The following is a 19,129-nucleotide window of genomic DNA, read 5'->3' on the forward strand; positions in this document are numbered from 1 at the left end:
TGGGGGAGCCCGGGGGGCTGCTCCTCATCTGCCACATGCTGTCACCCCAACACAGACACGGGGCTGGCCGAGGTGAGCTCTGACTCTGTCTGGGGAGCTGCTGTGCTGCAAACTGCTCTCAGCAACTGCATCTCGCTGCCTTCGTTTGTAACGCAGCTGCATTCCAGGGACGGGGGAAGACCCCAGTGAAAACAGGGCTTTGTCAGTTTCTGTGGGATTATTGTTACAGATTGTATTGTTACAGATGAGGAGAGATGGAACAGGAGGTAGAAGAGAGGACCCATAACTGAGGGCTCAGGGGATGGCTGAGGTTTGGATGAAGAATGGCAATCCAGGGATTAGGACTCAGGCACGGGGTCTGTCCCTGGGAGAGGACCCCGCGTGTTTGTTGGCACTGCAGCCTCTCCATCAAGGCCGATATGTGAGATGGGTGTGTTCTACATGGCTCCAAAACTCTAGTAAATACATTTCCTCCCCAATCTTCGAGCTGTTGGGTGTTCCTCGCTTTTGGGAGGTGCTTTAAATCTGACTGCCAGAGCCGTGGGCTGCTGAGAGGCAGAAGCTGCCTGCACAATGCTGAGCTCAGGTCTTCCTCCCGTTCTCCTGATGCTCTCAGTGCTGGAGCTGAGCTGGTCCCTGAGTGATGAAGAAAAGAAGATCATCTTGGATGAGCATAATAAATATCGCTCCCAGGTCTCTCCTCCTGCCAAGGCTATGATGAAGATGGTAAGTGGCTTTTATTACAGAGGAACATTGGGGTGTTTGTGTGGTCCAAGGCTCGATCTTAGTGCAAGGATGGATCAGGGTTCTCCTTAGGGGAGGCAGAGCAATTCTTGTGTAGGGTTACGAGTAGGTGTCAATGGAGGGGTTCCTAAACTGCCTCTAAAGAGGAGAGTTTCCTTTACCTTTGGAGTTGTCTTTGATCATTTTCTGGAAGTTCCTACATGTGATGTGAGTCCCCAGGTGCTCTTGCATGAGAATGATGCATCTCTCAGTCACATGAGTGCCTGCTGGAGCTGCCTGTGATGGCAGGAAGGGCAGGTGAGGCGCTGCCATGAGCAGGTGCCATGAGCTGGAGACTTTGCCATGGTCATTGCCAAGAGCTGGTGGGGGAATCCTGCTGTGTTTTCTTTTGCAGATGAAGGTACTTTTATCTATTGCAGGGAATATCAAGTTGTCAGTCAAGATTTTTCAGTTATTTGGGCTCATCACACTCCTAATCCTCACCATGACTTGTTGTCTTGGAGATACGGGATCCTCTGTTTTGTTTGGGGAAATCAAGTCAGGTCCCACACCAGTGGAACCTGTTGTAAAACCAAAAACAAGCTTGGTGCTGGTGCTGCTTTTTGTCTTGTTCAGACTCTTGATTTGATTAGAACTTGGCTATCGAGTTTAATCTTGCACCACACGTGATTTTTTTTCCTTCTTGTTTGCAAATCACACAGAGAAGGATAATTGTTTATCATGGAGAGTTGGAGTCCTTTCCTCTTCGGGTCACTGTTCTTGGAGGACACCTCCCTGCCTGGCACAGAAGTTGCCCAGAATGAGTAAAACCTTTGTGGGCTAGTAGATGGGAACTTAACAATTAGAAGAAACAAAAAGCTAAATTGGGGAGAGCAGGCCTGACCAGTGACTGCTGACTCCAGGGGGACAGAGCCAGAACCCTCAGCACCGTGACCCCATTGAACCCACCAGGCACAGCAAACTCAGGGCTTTGGCGCCAAAGCCTTAGAGAAAGCCTGAGGGAAAGGAGCTCTCAGGGTCCTTAAGTCAGGGCAATTCCAAACCCATGGGGGCTGCTCCTGGCTGAATCTTTGATTGCAGCCCCTGTGCTTTGAGATGCTCCCTCTGCAGCTTCTGCTCCTGCTTAGACACACAGGACCTGCTCATGGTCTGGAGCCAAAGGCTTTTTCATTTTGAACTCCAGCAAATGTTTAGCTCACAGCAGCCCTGATGATTTCTCAGTAGAGGTTTTCCATGAGAACATCGTCCTCACCTCCCTCCTGGGACCTTTGCTTGGGCTGTCTTTGCCTCTGGGTTCACCTGCTGCCGTGGCACTGTGCCTGGCTGAGGTCACTCCGTGCTTCCTTTGGGACATGGGGCTGGTTGCTTTGGAAATATTTAGTTGAAGGGGGGGAATCTGTAGCCTAAAGCCACTTTACTAATGAGGCAAATCTGCAGGTGTGAGTCCCCCGTTTATGGAGCCCAGCTCTGTGCCAGAGGGAGAGGGGTGTGTGCTCCCCAGACTGGGTCTCCAGCCATCTCTGTCAGCGTGGCTCGGGGCCATGGCGGGAGGTGAACCAACACTCTGTGTCCCATCCAGGTGTTTCCTCCCCCCAGTGCTTTCAGGCCTGTCCTCATCCCCTCAACACCCCCATGGTGACATTCCCTCCTGTCTGGCACCTTTTGGATCCAGCCCTGGCTCTGTCCAGGAAAGTTCCCCCTCAGGACCCCCTGCCTTCCAGCAGCCAAGCTGCTCTCTCCATCAAGGATGGTCCAAGCAGCTGCAGTGTAGGATTCCCCATATGCACGCCTGCGAGAAAAGCTCTCCATCTCCTCCTCCTCCTCCTTCTCCTCCCTGTGCACATCCCTGTGGCCAGGGGCTCAGCTGGTGTTGGGGCTGCTGCTGCTCCAGAGGGGGCTCCTGGCTGGCAGCCAGGCTGCCACGTCTCGGTTCCAGGCAAACAGATGATGTTTCCCGGCAGCGTGTGCTCCAGGGCTTTGCACAGCTGCCAGGAGAGATGTGTCCCTTTCCCCTTCTATCCCTACCCTGTGCCCCAGACCCCTCTGGTGTGACCCACAGTGGGTTTCCTGCCTTCCTCCATGACTTCATGGTTTCTCCACGCTGAGTTGAGGATGCCCCATGATGGTGTTAGATGAGCTCCAGGAGAGGTTCTGAGGGTTGTGTTGTGCCCTGACCTTCTCCTCTTTGACCCATAAACCAAAGTGTAGTTTGTGCTGGGACTGACCATGGAGCTCCCCTCTCCTGAGGACTGTGTTGGGTTGGGGTTTGAATTTTCATCATGAATGGGGAAACTGCAGCCAGAGAGCACAGGGGTCCTTGGTAAGTGCCTTGTTCCTGTTGGAGAGGCCAGCGTCCCTCTCTGTGTGCTGACACCGAGCTCCTTTCAGACCTGGGACAAGGAGCTGGAGGCCCTTGCTCAATCCTATGCAGAGAAGTGCATCTGGGACCACAACAAGGAGAGGGGCCGACGGGGAGAAAACCTCTTTGCTATGGCCCCAACCCTGGAACTAGAATTCGCCGTTGAAGACTGGAACGGGGAGGAGAAATTCTACAACTTTACGACATCCACATGTGTCCCCGGGCAGATGTGTGGCCACTACACCCAGGTACCAACTGCTGGGGTGGAGGGGTGGCTGCTCAGCAGAGATGGGTGCCAGTTTTACTCAGACAGAGAGACGAAGTCTGAGTGTTTCTTCACGGCTTGAGTAGGAGCAGAGAAGGTGGTGGATCCTGAATGCCAGAGCAACATAGGGATGTGGGATCTGGGGCACGCTCTGTGGGATGAGGAGGTCGTTGGAGCAGCCTTTAAGGCCAGGGGACAGGTTTCCTTCACCCAATCCCCTCACCTCCACCCTGGTCTTTGCCTTAGGTGGTCTGGTCAAACACACATCAGATCGGCTGCGGGGCACATTTTTGTGAGAAGATCGAGGGAATCGAAACAGAGAACATGCACCTGCTTGTTTGCAACTATTATCCCCCGTAAGTTCCAGGCCCTGCATGGGTTGGTGCATCTCAGTGGGGTTTCTGTGCAGGAAATGCCCTGGCTTCAGTCCTTATGTCATAGCAGGGTTTGTCCTTGGTCAGAAATAGAAGTTCCAATTAATGCTTCTGTTATCTTGGGTCGGTCCCAGAGTAGGGAAGGGTTGTGTGGAGGTCCTGGCCCATCATTGTGACTGCTGAGGGCTGGTTCGGCTCCTGACACACACCCAGGGTGCGACTTTCCCCAAGAGCTGCTCAAGGCTGGAGTGGCAGTAGCTGAGGGTACAAACAGCTCCCTGCCCTGGGCCCTGCTCTTCCCTGCTGGCAGCAGCCTTTGCCTGGGGTGGAGAAACCTTTTGTCAGCAGCAGGAAGGGTTGGACGTGGGAGGAGAGCTGGGTACCCCCTCTCCAGCCCTGGGACCAGCCTTGGCACCACTTGCTTGGAGCTGCTGAGAGCACCAAGAGCGGCTGGTGGCTGCAAACCTTCCTGGGGGTCTGGAGCAGAAGTGAGACAGAATTCCCTGTCCCAATGCCCACACCCTGCTCTCTTCTGAGGGGGGTGAGGGATCTGCTCTGTGCAATTGTCTGCCCTGGCTTTAGCAGCCTTGGGGTCAGGCTGGTGAGTAAAGAGCCCTGACAGGCCGTGGCAGGAGACCAAGACCTGTTTTCTATGCTAATCCCAAGTTTTGCCTTGGCTGGGATATCCCAGCTGAATCAGCCCCCTCTCTGGGATGGGTGTTTCCCCTTTCCTCACACCTTCTTTATCTCGGCATTTTCTGCTTCCAGGGGTAACATGAAAGGGAAAAAGCCCTACATGGAAGGACCCTCGTGTGAAAGGTGTCCCACGGGCACAGTCTGTGAGAACAACCTGTGTGGTGAGTGAGCAGAGCCGAGTGTGGCCCTGGAGGGGGTGTTGGGACTGAGACCCCGGGCTGGGTCTGAGCTCTGGACCCTCCTGGGGCTGTCAGGGAGCCCTTGAGCTGCACTTCCAGGGCTGGACCGTGAGACAGGACAACTGCCTTAAGATAAGGAGGGCTTGTTCCCTGTAAGCAGCATTATTTGCCCCATGCATGGCAGGAGGTTGTGAGGGACATGAGATGTCTCCAGGTTGGGAACCCCAACTGGGGATTGTCCAGAGTGACCTGAGAGGGGTCAGCTGCTGTTTCAGCCCCTCCCAGGTTTCTGCTGGCCCTGCTCAGTGCAGGGATCTGCTGAGGTCAGCTGATCCAGCCCTAACCCATGGCACTTTTCATCTCTCACCAGAACTCGTTGTAGAAGAGACCACTCCGGCCTCTGTGACAACAAAGGCAAGGCCATCCACCCCAGCCACAGCCAAACCAGAGCCCACAGCCAAACCAGAGCCCACAGCTAAACCAGAACCCACAGCTAAACCAGAGCCCACAGCCAAACCAGAGCCCACAGCTAAACCAGAGCCCACAGCCTCAGCCAAACCAGAGCCCACAGCCAAACCAGAGCCCACAGCACCAGTTCAGACCACAGAGGAACCAGAACCCACACCAGTGTCCACCACAGCTGAATCAGAACCCACACCATTACACACCACAGCAAAACCTGACCCCACAGAAGCATCCACCACAGCCAAACCAGAACACACAAAACCAGTGTCTGCCACAGCCAAGCCAAAACCTACAACCACGCTTCCACCCACAGTGACAGTCCCAGCCACAGCCAAGCCCAAACCCCCAGCACAGGCACCCTTCAGCACAGCCAAGCCAAAACCTGCCAGCACGCTCCCAGCAACAGCCCCAGCCAGGCCTAAACCCACGAGACCAGCAGCCACCACAGCCATGGCCAAGCCAAAACCCACCGTGCCAGCAGCCACCAGCACTGCAGCCCAGCCAAAGCCCACCACAACTGTGGCCAAACCAACACCCACCACACCAAAACCCACCCTAACAACCACTGCCACTAAGCCAACAACCACCACCAGGACAACAGCCGTCTCCCTGAAACCCAACACAACAAACACTGCCACCAAACCGACAGCCTCCACAACCACCACCAAACCAACACCCACCACACCAAACCCCACCACCAAACCAACAACCTCCATAACCACCACCACCACCAAACTAACACCCACCACCAAACCAACAACCTCCATAACCACCACCACCACCAAACTAACACCCACCACCACCACCACCAAACCAACACCCACCACCAAACCAACAACCTCCATAACCACCACCACCACCATCAAACCAACACCTACCACAACCACCAAACCAACACCCACCACCACCAAACCAACACCCACCACCACCAAACCAACACCCACCACCACCAAACCAACACCCACCACACCAAGCCCCACCACAACCACCCCTACAGCCAAGCCAAAACCAACCACAACTATGGTCAAGCCAACAGCCACCACACCAAAACCCACCCCAACTGTAGCTAGGACAAAACTTGCTACAGCCACAGCCAAACCAACACCCACCACACCAACATCTACCACCACTACAGCCAAGCCAACACCGGCTGCTACCATGCTAGCACCGGCCACAACAGCAAAGACACAACTGAAAACTGCCACAGCCACAAAGCCAGAACCAGAAAGACCTGATCCTACTGAGGGAACCTGGATCACTCTTTCCTTTGAGCCCTTCTTAGACCAAGATTATGAAGTATCTCCAGAGGCAGACACTGGAGAGCCTTTTAGCTCCTTCACTACAGAGGATCCAGCCTTATTAGAAAGCATTGGCACAGCCTTCAGCCCCAGATCAGTCCCAGAAAGAAAGAAAGGTGTCAAAGAGGATGAGAAAGAGGAATCAGCCTTTTCTAGTCCATCTCCATCCCTCAGCCAAGCTGTTCCAGAGATGAAGTTAGCTTTCAATAGACCTGAGCTCATAACCCCCTCCAAGTCAGTGGTCCTCAGCCCTGAAGAGCCCACGTTCTTGCGCTTAACATCATCCTCCAAAGACAAAAAAGTGCCAAGCCCCCATTTCCAGACCTCCCTCTCAGGTAAGGCAACCGTGGAGTTTGTCCTGGCATGGACACTCGGACATCCAGGGATCCCCAAGCAGCATGGAGAGGGCTTGGGAGGAGCAGTGTCAGACTGGTCCTTTGGATCCTCCTCTTGTGTGTGGCACCAAGCCTTTTCCTCACTCTTTGCTCTAACCCTGAGGGGTTGGTTGGATGTCCCTGAAGCATGGTCTCATTCACAGCCTGCTCCCACTAACGCACAGCTTCCCTGGACCAGAGCTCTGCTGCCTCACAGTGCCTCGGGGCACGTCATGGCACACCTGCATGAGCGGGAGTTTCACTTCTGCCACATCTTCCCCTCTAACTCCACATTTTCCTCTCTTCTTCCAGCAGGTGCCCTGGACACAGAAGAACTGGAGACAAACTCGGACCAGACAAGTGTGGATCCACCCAAAGGTGGAGCCCCCAGGACCTGCTTGGGGCTTTCGCTCTTCCTCCTCCCCAGCGCCATCCTGCTGGGCCTTCTGCTCTGAGGGGTTTTCCTCAGCTGCCCCTGCACCCCTCAGCAAGGCTTTTGTCAGTGCTGGTTGTTGCACAGCCCTGGTAGGCTCAGGACACTCCTTGGACAATTCACACGCTCCCTCCTTACGCTGCCTTCTCTGCCGCAGAGCCAAGGGCAGCCGGCAGTCCCGGGGAACTTTGTCCCCTTCCTGAGGAGACCTGAGGGCAGGAGTTTGCCATAACCTTGGACGCTTCTCCTTTTTCCTGGCTTCTGTTCCATTTCCAGGCTGGAAGTGTTGAGCTCTCCCACCCACCTGCCCGTGTGGCTGGCAGGCCCCGCCACAGCGTGACCCCGGGGACAGCAGGGTGACGTGGGGACAAGGAGACATTGGTGGCTTTGGTGTTTGTAAATGAGACATGGTGGTTGGCTTTGGTGTTTTTTTTCAGCAAAAATGCTCTTTTCCTTCCCAGTGTGTTCATCTCAATTTTGGACAAGTTTTACCTCTTTCCCTTCTTGTCCAAAAAAAAAAAAAAGTGGCTTTTTTGAGGATTTCTGTTTCTTCCTGGTCCTGGTGTAGCTCTGGCCAGTACTCCCCAGCTGTTCCCCCCTCTCCTCCTCCCACTCTGCATCCTTTGCCTCCTCCAATGCCAAAGATTTATTTTACGCGTGTGCCTGCACCTGTGTGCACGCACAGAAGAGAAACCTTCAGAGCTGAGAGAGGCCACCAGCTCCTTCATGTAGCTTTTCCCTGCATGGCTCCATTCTTTGCATCCCTTCAGTGTATTTGAATTTAGAGACAGATTCCTCTTGGCGTGTAACTTGTGTGTTGGGGGTCAAGGAGAACAAGTCCCCAGGTGTGTTGGTACAGTCAGAGCCCCAGAGATACGAGTGACATTCTCAGAAGTTATTGGTGGCTCCTGGGCTTGTTGCAGGACCACTGGCATTGTCTGGGCCACTGTGTTCTGTTACCCCCTGTCCCTCCTCCCTTCACCTGAGGATGCCCAGTCAGGTGTGTTAAATATGTGACAAGTTTTGCAGACAGGTGGGAGGGAGGTTAACGGGGAGATACAGCTCCTTCTCTGTCATTGCGACCTCTCATTTCTTACAGATGAGGTGGAGGATGATCTGAAGGCCATTATTCAGATCCTCCACTGCTGCTCTGTCCTGTGCATCCCCAGAGCATGCACTGAATAAATCCTGTTGTAAAAGTCTGTTCACTGTCTCTCTAGGGGATCTGGACACCTGGGAGCCACTAATTATACCTGTAAAATGCTCTTAATTATGTGCTTACACAGAACTCCTAAAAGACAACATGACTTCTGTAGGACCTGAAGGGGTTTCTTGGCTTTCCAAAAGCATCCATGTGCTGCTTTTTGTAAGGGTGTAACTTAATGTTTTTAAAGCTGTGTAAAAGCAGCAGGAGGCCATGGGGATTGAGGATGACGTAGGGAAATTTTTCTTGAGCATCCAGCTGAGTGTAAAGTAAAAATGTGTCTCCACCAGGAACTCTTGGGCAAGGAAAGCAAGAGAAAAAGAGCTCAGAGCAAAAAAAAGAAATAAAACCTGTGGCTGGAACACTTCTGGTTCCCTGTTTTAGGAAGCCCAGCACAAGCCTCTCACACCCTAAACACACACAATTTCATCTCTCCGACACAGAAAATAACAAAATACGAGTGTACGTCCCTGGATTCTGTGTTTTTGCAACATTTTCACCTCAGAACATCCATCTAGGAGCAGCATAAGGGGAAAGGGCCTCACGAGGCAAAATCAGCACTGGAGTGATTGTGGTATTGGACTTTGCTTTTTGCTTTTCCCCATCCTGCTGCCCCTGCTTTTCCCAGCAAAGCTGCCCTGAAGCTCCACATTTCCCTTCTCCGGAATCCCTGCTGCAGGAGCGCGGCAGCACCATCTGTCCAGCAGGAGCCCAGCTGCCTGCAGGGTGTTCTCAGGTCACTGGCCAGTCCAGCCCAGCCAGGCAGTGACCAGCAGATGGCACTGGGAGAGGCACCGCTGAGAACTGGGCAGCTCAACTCCCTGCCCGCAGCTCCGAGCTTTATTTCACCGCCTGCTTCAGATGTAGTTAAGAATCACATTAAAAATAACCTCGTGCCCAGGTGCCGAGGCTCAGCTCCTGCTGCCGAGTTGCCTTTGGGGGAGAAATCCATCCCTGCTTTATGGACAGATGATCAAAATACAGCCCAGAGGCTGCTCCTCACCCGGGGCTGAGGGGAGAGGGGTCGGAGCTGGGAGAGCATTTCAGGACATCCTCTGGTTTTGCATCTGCGTGAAGGACAGTGCAGCACTCCCTAAAAGCTCCCCAGAAACACGACAAAGAGCAGAAAACCATTTCTCCTCCCAGCAAGATCAGGGCACTCGGGCAAGCCCTGATTGTCTGCAGTGCTGGATGCCCCACCCTGCTGAGAGCCATCGAGGCACAGCGGTGCTGCTGATTAACAGCCACCAACAGAATTGCAGGATTTAGGTGTTTTATCAGTGGTGTGAAAACTCCTGAGTTGTGTTTTCCTGAAGGTCTTGACTGGTGGAGACAGGCTGTTGTGCTCTATTTATAGAGTTCCTGGCAGCAGCAAACTCCATCCCAGAAGGAAATCCGCTTTCCTCTTGCCCTGCTGCCCGGGACAGCGGGGCTGAGCGTGCCCACACAGGCATTTGGGGCTTTGCCTTAATCCTGAATTTGGGCCTTTTGGCAAGGGCAGGGTTTGCTGTGCTGCACAGGGGGGGACACAGAACATTCAAGGGGGACTTTTGCAGCATTCCCACTCCATTTCTGGGGTTGGCATAAAGGGCTCTCTGGCTCTGGGGTGACCCCGGCAAAGATTCTGCCAGGTCCTTACAGCCCCATGGCCCTGTGTGGTGGGAGCAGGGGAAGGCATCAACCCTCAGCAGGGCTGACTTGGGTTCAGTGGTGGGATCTGTGGTGTTTAGGAGACCTGGCTTCTTTATGATCCCCACCTGCTTGGTTGCCTCCGTTCCTGCGCCTGTTTCCAGCAGGGACAGGGAGGTGTTTGCTGCTGGTTGAGCGAGAGGAGGTTCCTTTGCTTCAGTTTCTGGATCTCCTGTGAATGCAGTGGCTCAGAAAGGTTGGGGAGAGCACACACACCCTGCTGGGGGATTTGCATTTGGGGTCTTGCTGCTGGCATGTCCATCCAGCTTCCAAGTGTTTCCTCAGAGTGTTTGGGCTGCAAGTGCTCTCGTCCCACAATGTCCTGTGATGGTTTGGGGCCGACCCACCTTTCTGGATCCTGCTTCCTGGATGCTTTTTTGCTAAAAGAAGGTGCCTATTCCTCCCTGCCTTTATGGTAGGGATGATGTTGCTCCCCCAGTGCCACGTGCTGTGGGATTCTGGCCAGTGGGTCAGGAGGGTGTCCCTCATATCCATGGGTGTGACCTTTGCCAGGCTGGTCACCCTCCTCCTGGGTAAAGCTGCCTTTTCATTTGTGCCAGCACACGCTGGAGCAATTAAACATTACCTGGGCTGGCTTTTAGCCCTTGATGGGATTTACTTGGGTTAGTGGACCCTGGAAGTCCCTGTGTTCCCCTCTTGCTGGTATAAACATTATAAACGTGTTTATAGCGGGGAAAATCCAGGGCAGAGGGAACCCCAACCTGCTGCCCTTGAGCTGACTGAGGGTGAGGAAGCAGGTTGGGTTTTGTGTAGGAGTTGTGCAGAAAATTTGTGTCGGGAAAGCACCTGCTGACAGCCAACACAGATGGTCTCAGCGTGGCCAACTGAGTCTGCCCCACATCCTCATCCTGCGGCTTCCCTTTCACACCCAGGGTTTTGGTCAGTCAAGAACAGTGACCACTCCTCGAGAGGGCCCAGCTCACCAGCCAAGCTCACTTCAGGGCAATAAAAAGACTCTTGTTTTTTTAAAAAGTCAAACCAAGTTTATTTTCACACGGGAATATCTCCAGCAATATTTTATTCGTGGCTTCCAGCTCACACAGTTCCACTCTTTGGGATTCTCTGCTCTAGCATCAATGCCACCGAGGGGGACTGAACGGATTCCGTCTGGGATGTGTGGGATCAGCTCTTTTCCAGGGGACACCCCTCCAGATGCAGTGGATATGGCGCCCTGTTCCCATGCTTGTGGTGCTATTTTGGTACCTTCCAAGCAATCTGTGGGCAGGAGCCCTGCCCCTGAGCAAGCAGCTGGAGGATAATAACACAGCTCAGAGCACCAAGCTGTAGTTTTTTGCACAGCAAGTCGCCAGGACCGCTGAAAAGCCAGATTTATGGAGAGAGGGTTGCATTCCTTCGCCGCTTGGAACTGCAGCATCCCCACCCACCAGCTGTGTCCCAGGCTCGCTGCAGCTACGCCCTGTCCCAGCAGAGGAGCCTGAAATGAGCTGCTTCATCCTGGGTGTCCCACGGCCCCGGCAGCCAGGTCTGGCTCTCCCTGTGCCTTCGCTCGGGGTGAAATTTGTGGGCTCCAATTTCTCTTTGCTCTCTCCCTCCCACTTCACCTGAGAAGGTGTCCTCTGCTTGCCCCCGCTCCCCGGTGTCTCGGATCTCACGCGTCTCCCTGGCAGTAAGATGGTGGCGATAATGGCCTGAAATGTCCTTCCTGATCCAGCCCCGATCGTGTTACAGCTCCACTCGTGGTCCTGATCCTACTTACTCTGGAAAACGGCAGAGGGAGAGTCCCATCTGCTCCGAAGAAAGAGAAGAATTAACAATTCCCTGTCCCTTGCCAAGGGCCGGAGCTCTGAAGCGTGACGACTTCTCGCATGTCTGCTGTCAGGTGACAGCGCCTGGGAGAACCCAGAAGGATCAGAACCTGCTCCCTTTGGCTCATGTCTCTTCCCTACCTGTCTCCACTTCAGGACAAGGTTTTAGTCTGAATCATTGGCTCAACCTATGTAAATATCCAAGAGCCCTAAACTTCCCTGACAGGGTTTGCATGTGAGTGAGTTCATTTGATAAGGGATTATCAGATCAGAAAGAACCACCCTCTAACTCTGGTCCATGGGACGGGCTGGGAACTCGTCCAAAACAAAATGCACTTCCTGAGCAGGGGCCAACCAGCCAAATCTGATCAGCTCCCAGGGCTCTGAGTCCACAGGCTAAGCTTGAACCCAAACTTCAGAACTCGGCACAACAAAATTAAATCATGAGCTCAGATCTGTCCCATTTATACCAAAGTATCTGCTCCCCTCCAGACCTGGGGACAGACCAGAAAAGATCAACACACTTAAACACGTTACAACTTGAACCCATCTTCTGAAAAAAAAAAAAAAAAAAAAAATAGAATTGAACACTGGGGGCTGCTGTGCAAACTTATTCCCTGGTTCTCTCCCACCTTAAACAGAGGCGGGTTCCCTGGAAGCAGGTGGCTCCATGCTCCAGTGCCTGAGGCACGAAGCAATTCCTGGAAGAATGCAATTCTGCATGCTGTAAGTGCAACGCCCACTGAGTTGTTTAACAATGCCACGATGCGTTTTTGGATCCTCAACAAAAGAGACGATGCCTCAGGAGCTCCTCCGGTGGTTTTGCTGCTCTTTAAGGAAGGCAATAGACTGTATAGTTATCACCTGAAATGGGATCAAATCCCTCCCACCAAACTATACAACCTACTACCTCACCTCCACAGAGCAGAACGGACGGATCACGGATTTGCTGTGCTTGCACCACCTGCCCCCACAGCTGGCGCAGGAGTGGATGATGAGCAGACCTGATGACCTGACTGTCTCCTTAGGAAAGACAGTAGATTGTATAGTTAGCTCAGAGGGAGGACCGGACTCCACAACTATTCAATCTACTACCTCAGCCTCAAGGACAGCTTGGGACCGTGGCAGCCTAAGGCACTGGGATGATCCTTATCCAGGGATGAGCCTTATCCAGGCACTGGGATGAGCCTTATCCAGGCACTGGCTGCTCCGCAGGTCCTGCAAAGAGGAATGCATGAAAAATCAGAATTTTTGATGGCAGGGGAGAGGAGTCGTATCCAGCCTTGTCCTGGAGCTCTTTTTCCTTCTTCAAAGCTCCTCGGACTATACCTTGTGCTTGGCAATCACGCTGGCTGCAGGCTTCATGCGCCCGAGGGTGCACAAAAGCAGCAGCCCTGCCCTTGGAACCCGGGGCTACACATGGAGATAGCAGAGCTCTCGGGAAGCTGCAGCAGCGCCAAGCACACCCAGCCAGGCTGACCTCACCTCCTGAACACACAGCGTATCTAGAACAAACCTGCCAGACCAGATAAGAGAATCCATCAATTTAGCTGCTGTGCACTCCAGGGAATTGAGCAGATTAGAAATAACTAAGTACAAGGAAGCTTTTAGGCTGCAAATGTAATGGTATCGAGTACATCAAGGCAGATCTTATTTCCTAAACAAATGAGTGCAACATGCAGCCGTGCTGTTCCTCTAATGCTCCAGCCCAGCCAAGCAGTATTAGCATGGATCTGAGACAGACTGGCTTCCCCCCAAGCCCTTGGCTCACCTTCTGAGGCTTCTTCACTCTCTGTTCACCCAAATACAGAGGCGAGGTATTCATCTGCTCGTTTGAAAGAAACGCGTGAGGCTCTTTTGCAAGGAGAAAGAATTCCCCTTGGAGATTAAAGCAGCCCTAACGACGAGGGAGCCAAGCCAAGCAGGCTGCATGTGCAGCCCAGCACAGACCCAAAGGATAACTTCCCATGGGAGCTCAGCAGGAGATGTCTGCTGAGAGCTGCGGTGGGAGAGGAGGGGGCTCAGGCAGGAATCTCCAAAGGGATGAAAGCTGCCTAATGCTTCGTGCTTCCACAGCTACCAGGCAACAGCCTAAATATTCCCAAAGCTTTGGTGAACTGCTGTAGCTGGAATCCTTATGAGAGTTTAGGACGGCCTCAGGTACATGGGTATCTCTGCAGCAGGGTTTGGGAAGTGCCCTCTTCCCCAGAGCTCTCCACAGGCTCTCCTCACTGGCATTCAACACAGTCCAGGTAATTCTCTTAATTTCCTTTGACAAACTGGACCTTCACAGGGAGTGACCCACTGTGCTGGACCATCTGGCCCAGGCCTCTCCTGGTGAGCGGGGTATGAACAGCGTCAAAGCCCCGGCGCGGCGGAACTGGCTCCTACAGCACTGAAGTGCTCGGCCCATCCCTGGAGCCAAGTGCATCCCAAACAGCCTCCTGATGGGAAATGCTGTCTCTCCTGTTTTTATCAGCACAAAAGTGATGCACAGGGGTCGCACATCCCTCCTCAGCACATGCAACACCAGCCAGAGCTTTTGGTGAGGTGACAGCCAGGCTTAAGGGTCCGTCAGCTGTGCCACTGCTCAGCTCCTTGGGGACAGAAGGGTTAGTTTAAACTAAAATGTTTCAGCTTCCCAAAAATTAAGCTGCTGCCGCAAGCATCAACCAGAAGGGTGGCAAGGAAGCCAACAGTGGTCAGGGACTGGGAGGGTGGGGGGTCTAGATGATTCCTGGGTGATGCAGAGGCAGAGGATGCTCATCTTTTCCAAAGAGACTTTTAGCAACTGAGCTGGAGGAATAATTTTTCCTGGTTCCCAGTCTGGTAGTTTATATTACTCTAAGCCACACGTATCAGGCTGGCATTTCAAAGGCCACTCTTGATGCCATGGCAGACAACAGGCATTTGGGCCGATCTCAAACTGTTGGTGGGAAATCACATTAAATAACTCTGAGTTCACATAGATGTAATTATACATGGAGAGAGAGAGAAAAAAAAATCCCTTCTGACTTCTATAAGTAAACCTGAAAACAGAAGGCTTAATTATAATAATTGTCTTAATGAGTATAGGGTTTGGGAATACCCAGCTGCTGACTCTGGAATCCTGATTTTAGCAGGGTCTGTGAAGAAAGGAGTTAAACAGGAGGATTTATGGATCAAACAGGGGGAATTTTTATGCCCAGAAAGGATGACTAAGAGCGTCCTACCCTTAGCATTGCTGTCACACTTGTTTGTCCTACACAAATTGCAATGACAGGGATTCCCTCTCCTCATGGCCTGAGGTCTAAACCATCAAGACAAAAGATGGGGAAGGAAGGAGATGTGCCCACATTTGCCTGGATGTGATGCGGCTATGCAAAATTCTGGATAAAACAGCCAACAGGGTCTGGAGGAGCCAGAGACCCGCACCCAAAGCCTGTCACTGCCTTCTGAAATTAAACCCATTTTTGAAAGATTTTTGGATACTTAATTGTGAAGAACCTCTTCAAAAAACACCACTTTCTGCGCAGGCCTTAAGGCAGTAGCCCTGTGGTTTTTACTTTCCAGATTCATATGGATCCCTCAAAATTGATTAAATCTGATTTCTGTGAAAACACTTCATCGGTTTCTGCAAGTCCCTGCACGAAGGTCCCTGTGCACAGAGTGTGTCACTACATGGTCCCACTGCCCACCCCTTGGAGGGGTGAGGAAAACTGGCAGGTAAAAATTATGGGTTTTTTTCACAGAAAATCCTCCAGGCTGGAATAAAAATGGCATTTCCAGTCCATCTTTCAGACTTATTTTTGGGATCAAGACGTGACCTATACTGCTCCTCATTTATCAGGGCTCAGGATGGCTTGTGGTGACCCCAGCAGAAAACCCAACACGATGCCCCCCAAACTCTGAAGCATCTTTGCACCAAAGATTCCTGAGCACAGCCAAATGTCTGCATTTAAAAGGAGCTCACCTCGGAGAGGAGCTGGAAAGGCTCCGAAGCCTTGAGGAGCTGATCTGGTTTGTTAAGGAGCACTGAATGAAATGGAGGAGGGGGGAGGAGGAAACCATAAAACAACAAAGTCTCTGCTTTAAAAGCTGACACCACTTTCAGCCTTTGTGAAGCTGCGGTCCGAAACGTGCCAGGGACAGGGAGGGCTTCCCAGTGGGAAATCAGGCCCCTGAGTCTCCGAGAGGATTTTCAGCCTCCTGGAGCTGGGGCAGGACCGGCCCCGATTCCCCGGAACGGCGGCGTTGGCACAAAATGGCCGAGAGTGGCCATTTTGTTCCCTTGGCTTCGTGTCCTCCCAACCTGGCCGCCATGGAAAAATAAAAACCAAACAGACCAAAAATAAAATCTGAAAATCAAACCCCCAAAAGAAGCCAAAAGAAGCGTGGAAGGTTTTCAACGACTCCCCAACATCGAGGGGACCCTCAGCGCCAATTGGAGCTGCTGATCCGCGCAGCGGCGAGGAACCCGCTCCATGAAAAGCAGAAAACAGCCCAAAAACCCATCTTGGACACACCCTGTGCCACGGGAAAGCAATAAAAAAATGTCATTTGCCAAACTAGCTATGAAGACAAGTTGTTTATAACTTCTCCCCGGCCAGGCAATCCTTTCAGCAAAGCAAGGCCAACCATCTCTGCAAACACCGCATCCTAAAGTCAGTATTAAATATCACGCCTTGAAACAGTTATCAAAGGCACCGTGAACAGGGAAAGAGAAATGGAAGTAAAAATATTTACAGATCAATCCTGCAACAGCCCCTGTCTCTCAGCCATGCTTTTACTCCACACACTTTAAATGACATCGGGAATATTTCACATCAACTTTGTGACTGCATTTATTATTAAACAATTAGCAGGTATCTTTATAAACAGCTGCTCATCACTTAGGGGTTGTCTTGAGTCCAGTCAGATGTTTCTAAATTAATGAATCTGATATTGTTATCTAAAATACAGGCATCTGTAACCTGCTTGTTATATGACTTATCTTTTGTTAACCCTTCCTAAACGCATTATTAAAGGTGGCCATAAAGGTAATGGTTCTTCTAAATGTTTGTATATTTTCCTTGTAAATTTGTATATACCTCACCCTCTCCTGAAGTAAAAAAAAATCCCAGAATTTTTGTTATAAAAGGTAGGCGCTACTGATACTTCATGGAGTAATTTGACTAAATACTAAAAATAAGAGGTAAAAAATATCCTTCAGGCTTATTTTTACCTGCTTTGCACTCGATTCTATAGGTTAACTCAAAAATCTAAAGAAAGAACATTTTTTTTCCCAGTAATACTCTATAAATCTGTTCTATTAATACTGTTAACCTTCTCAATGTTCAGTTCATAAGCTGCTGATGAGAGATGTTCAGGTATTTAATGTAGATTTGGGACCAAAACATTAAATTTGCACCGTGAAGCACCCACCCAGCGCCCGCCTGTGCAGCCCCGGCTCCGGGACCACCATGGCCCTGCCATTCTCTCTATTGTCTGTTTGCAAACAAGCCAAGGGGGTATGGAGGCAAATCAAATACCTTTCTGTGCAAGGAAAGCCATTTCACCTCCTTCCCAGCTCCGCTCTGGAAGTGTCTGCTTCTCTCCACATGTCTGGAAAGCCACTCAAGGAACAACAGGACGATCATTCCAACACCTTATTAGAGCCTGATCCTCCCCGTGCCACAGGGCAGGGATCTGCTCCTCGGAGTGTCCACGAACAAAGCGACGTGGCTACTAACGCCAAGACATCCAGGCTACTGAAGGAAATGCAGAATCACTTACAAAAAAAACCCAAAAACAACAACCCAAAAAAAAAAAAAAAAAAAAAAAAATCACTTTTATTTGGCGCATATTCTGGTGTTTTTGCCCTGCTTCTGCGCAAAATTTTACGGTAACGCCACCAAAGTTGCTTTAAACTTTCAAGGCGTGTTCCTGTTGATGGTGTTTCTGTTGTGTATCACACCTTAACGTGTGCAGGATACACACAGAGTGCAATAAACATCTTGTGAGAACAGTACAGCTCCAGCCTTGGGAGAAAAGCAAGGGCTTAAAAAGCCAAGAACAGCTATTGCTTTAAATATTTAAATTAAGATGTTTTTATTCCTTAGATGAAAACTTTCAAGGCAAGAAGGCAATAAACAAAAAAAAATTCCCTAAAAAAAATATTCTCCGGATTACATCATCTAAATCCAGGCAGTGCCAGCTCAGTGGAAAGGTCAGATCCCGTATGCACCAAAAACAAGAGGACACACAACAGGTTAAAACGCTACCGTCCGGCAATGACCGGCTCTGGTCATACCAAGCCGATGTGTAAAACCATCTGCCCGTCCAAAAACAAATTAAGACAACAGTGCTCTCTGGTACTTTATAAATCCAGAAGAAAGGAGGGCTGTTTTATTGAATATAGCGAACAAACCTTTCCGTCCGGCTATTCCGTGCAGCCCCGCGGCTCTGCGTGCACCGAGTAGCCCTTACGCTGCTCATACAAAAGCTCAGTTTGGCAATTCCAGGCATTTTCAGTGCTCAACATACGCCAAAACTACCCACTCTCTGCCTCTGCCTTTGGTCTCGTTCCAAAATGTCCTTTTTTTTTTTTTTTTTTTTTTTTTTTTCTCTCTCTCTCTCTTTTTTTTTCCCTTTCTCTCTCTTGCTACAGCCGGTGCCACGTAGAGACGGAAGAGATGGGCTCGGACATGGCCGCAGCCTCCAAAAAAGAGCCAAATCCCGGCGTCCCGGCTTCCCCCCTTCCAGATGGGAAACAAAATGGCCATGGAGCAGCCATTTTGTTTGCTGCGGGATGGGAGGGAGAAGGGAAGGGAGGGGAGACGCAGGCCAGGCGGGAAGGATGAGGGGGGAGAGGGGAGGGCGTCAATTCGGCAGGAACCCAAAAGCTCTGCAGCCATGCCCGGGCGCGTCCTCCTTCCTCCTGCCGGCCCCGTCCAGTCCCACGGCAGGACTGAGCCGGAGGGATGGACACAGGGCTGATTTTCCAGCCCTCCCAAGCCGGCTGAGCCTGAGTTGTCCGGCCTGACATGGGTTACGCTTCCCCCCCTGGGCCCGGCCGGCACCTCCATCCCGCCCGCGGGGTCCGGCCCCGCTGCTGCGGAGCTCCCGAAAGGAGCCGGGCAGGAGAGCGGAAACCAACCCCGTAACGTCAAACTCCTGAACTTCCCCGGGCAGGAAACGGTGTAAATAACACCCGCGGAGAGGGGGAGAGGAACCCGGCCTCGGGGACAGCGTGGCCTCCACAGCCCGGATCCCAACGGCACCCGCGGGAGCAGCGGTCCGAG

At 51.8% G+C, this 19,129-nt stretch overlaps 1 protein-coding gene and 1 long non-coding RNA gene across 2 annotated transcripts; one reads left to right on the forward strand and one right to left on the reverse strand.

The window, feature by feature from the left end:
* The first annotated feature begins 602 nt into the window (after positions 1 to 602).
* LOC120762967 (peptidase inhibitor 16-like) lies at positions 603 to 8,386 on the forward strand. The gene is made up of 6 exons (XM_040085940.2): positions 603 to 726; positions 3,133 to 3,351; positions 3,615 to 3,724; positions 4,511 to 4,599; positions 4,988 to 6,715; positions 7,070 to 8,386. Exons 1-6 carry the CDS (start codon positions 607 to 609, stop codon positions 7,207 to 7,209), a joined length of 2,406 nt encoding a protein of 801 aa, XP_039941874.2. The 5' UTR covers positions 603 to 606; the 3' UTR covers positions 7,210 to 8,386.
* A 4,504-nt stretch (positions 8,387 to 12,890) lies between these two features.
* On the reverse strand, positions 12,891 to 18,367 carry LOC120762792 (uncharacterized). The gene is made up of 3 exons (XR_005703971.1): positions 18,256 to 18,367; positions 17,378 to 17,596; positions 12,891 to 13,085 (listed from the first exon to the last, which is right to left on the reverse strand). It is a non-coding gene; the product is annotated as an uncharacterized LOC120762792 (long non-coding RNA).
* Between the last annotated feature and the right edge of the window lie 762 nt (positions 18,368 to 19,129).

The sequence above is a fragment of the Hirundo rustica genome, chromosome 24, assembly GCF_015227805.2.
Source record: "Hirundo rustica isolate bHirRus1 chromosome 24, bHirRus1.pri.v3, whole genome shotgun sequence".
NCBI classification, from domain to species: Eukaryota; Metazoa; Chordata; class Aves; order Passeriformes; family Hirundinidae; genus Hirundo; species Hirundo rustica.

Coding starts and splice junctions, on each gene's coding strand:
- LOC120762967 (XM_040085940.2), top strand. CDS start 607: ATGCTCTCAGTGCTGGAGCTGAGCTGGTCCCTGAGTGATGAAGAAAAG. Junction 3,352..3,614: donor TGTGTGGCCACTACACCCAG/GTACCAACTGCT, acceptor TCTTTGCCTTAG/GTGGTCTGGTCAAACACACA. Junction 3,725..4,510: donor GTTTGCAACTATTATCCCCC/GTAAGTTCCAGG, acceptor TTCTGCTTCCAG/GGGTAACATGAAAGGGAAAA.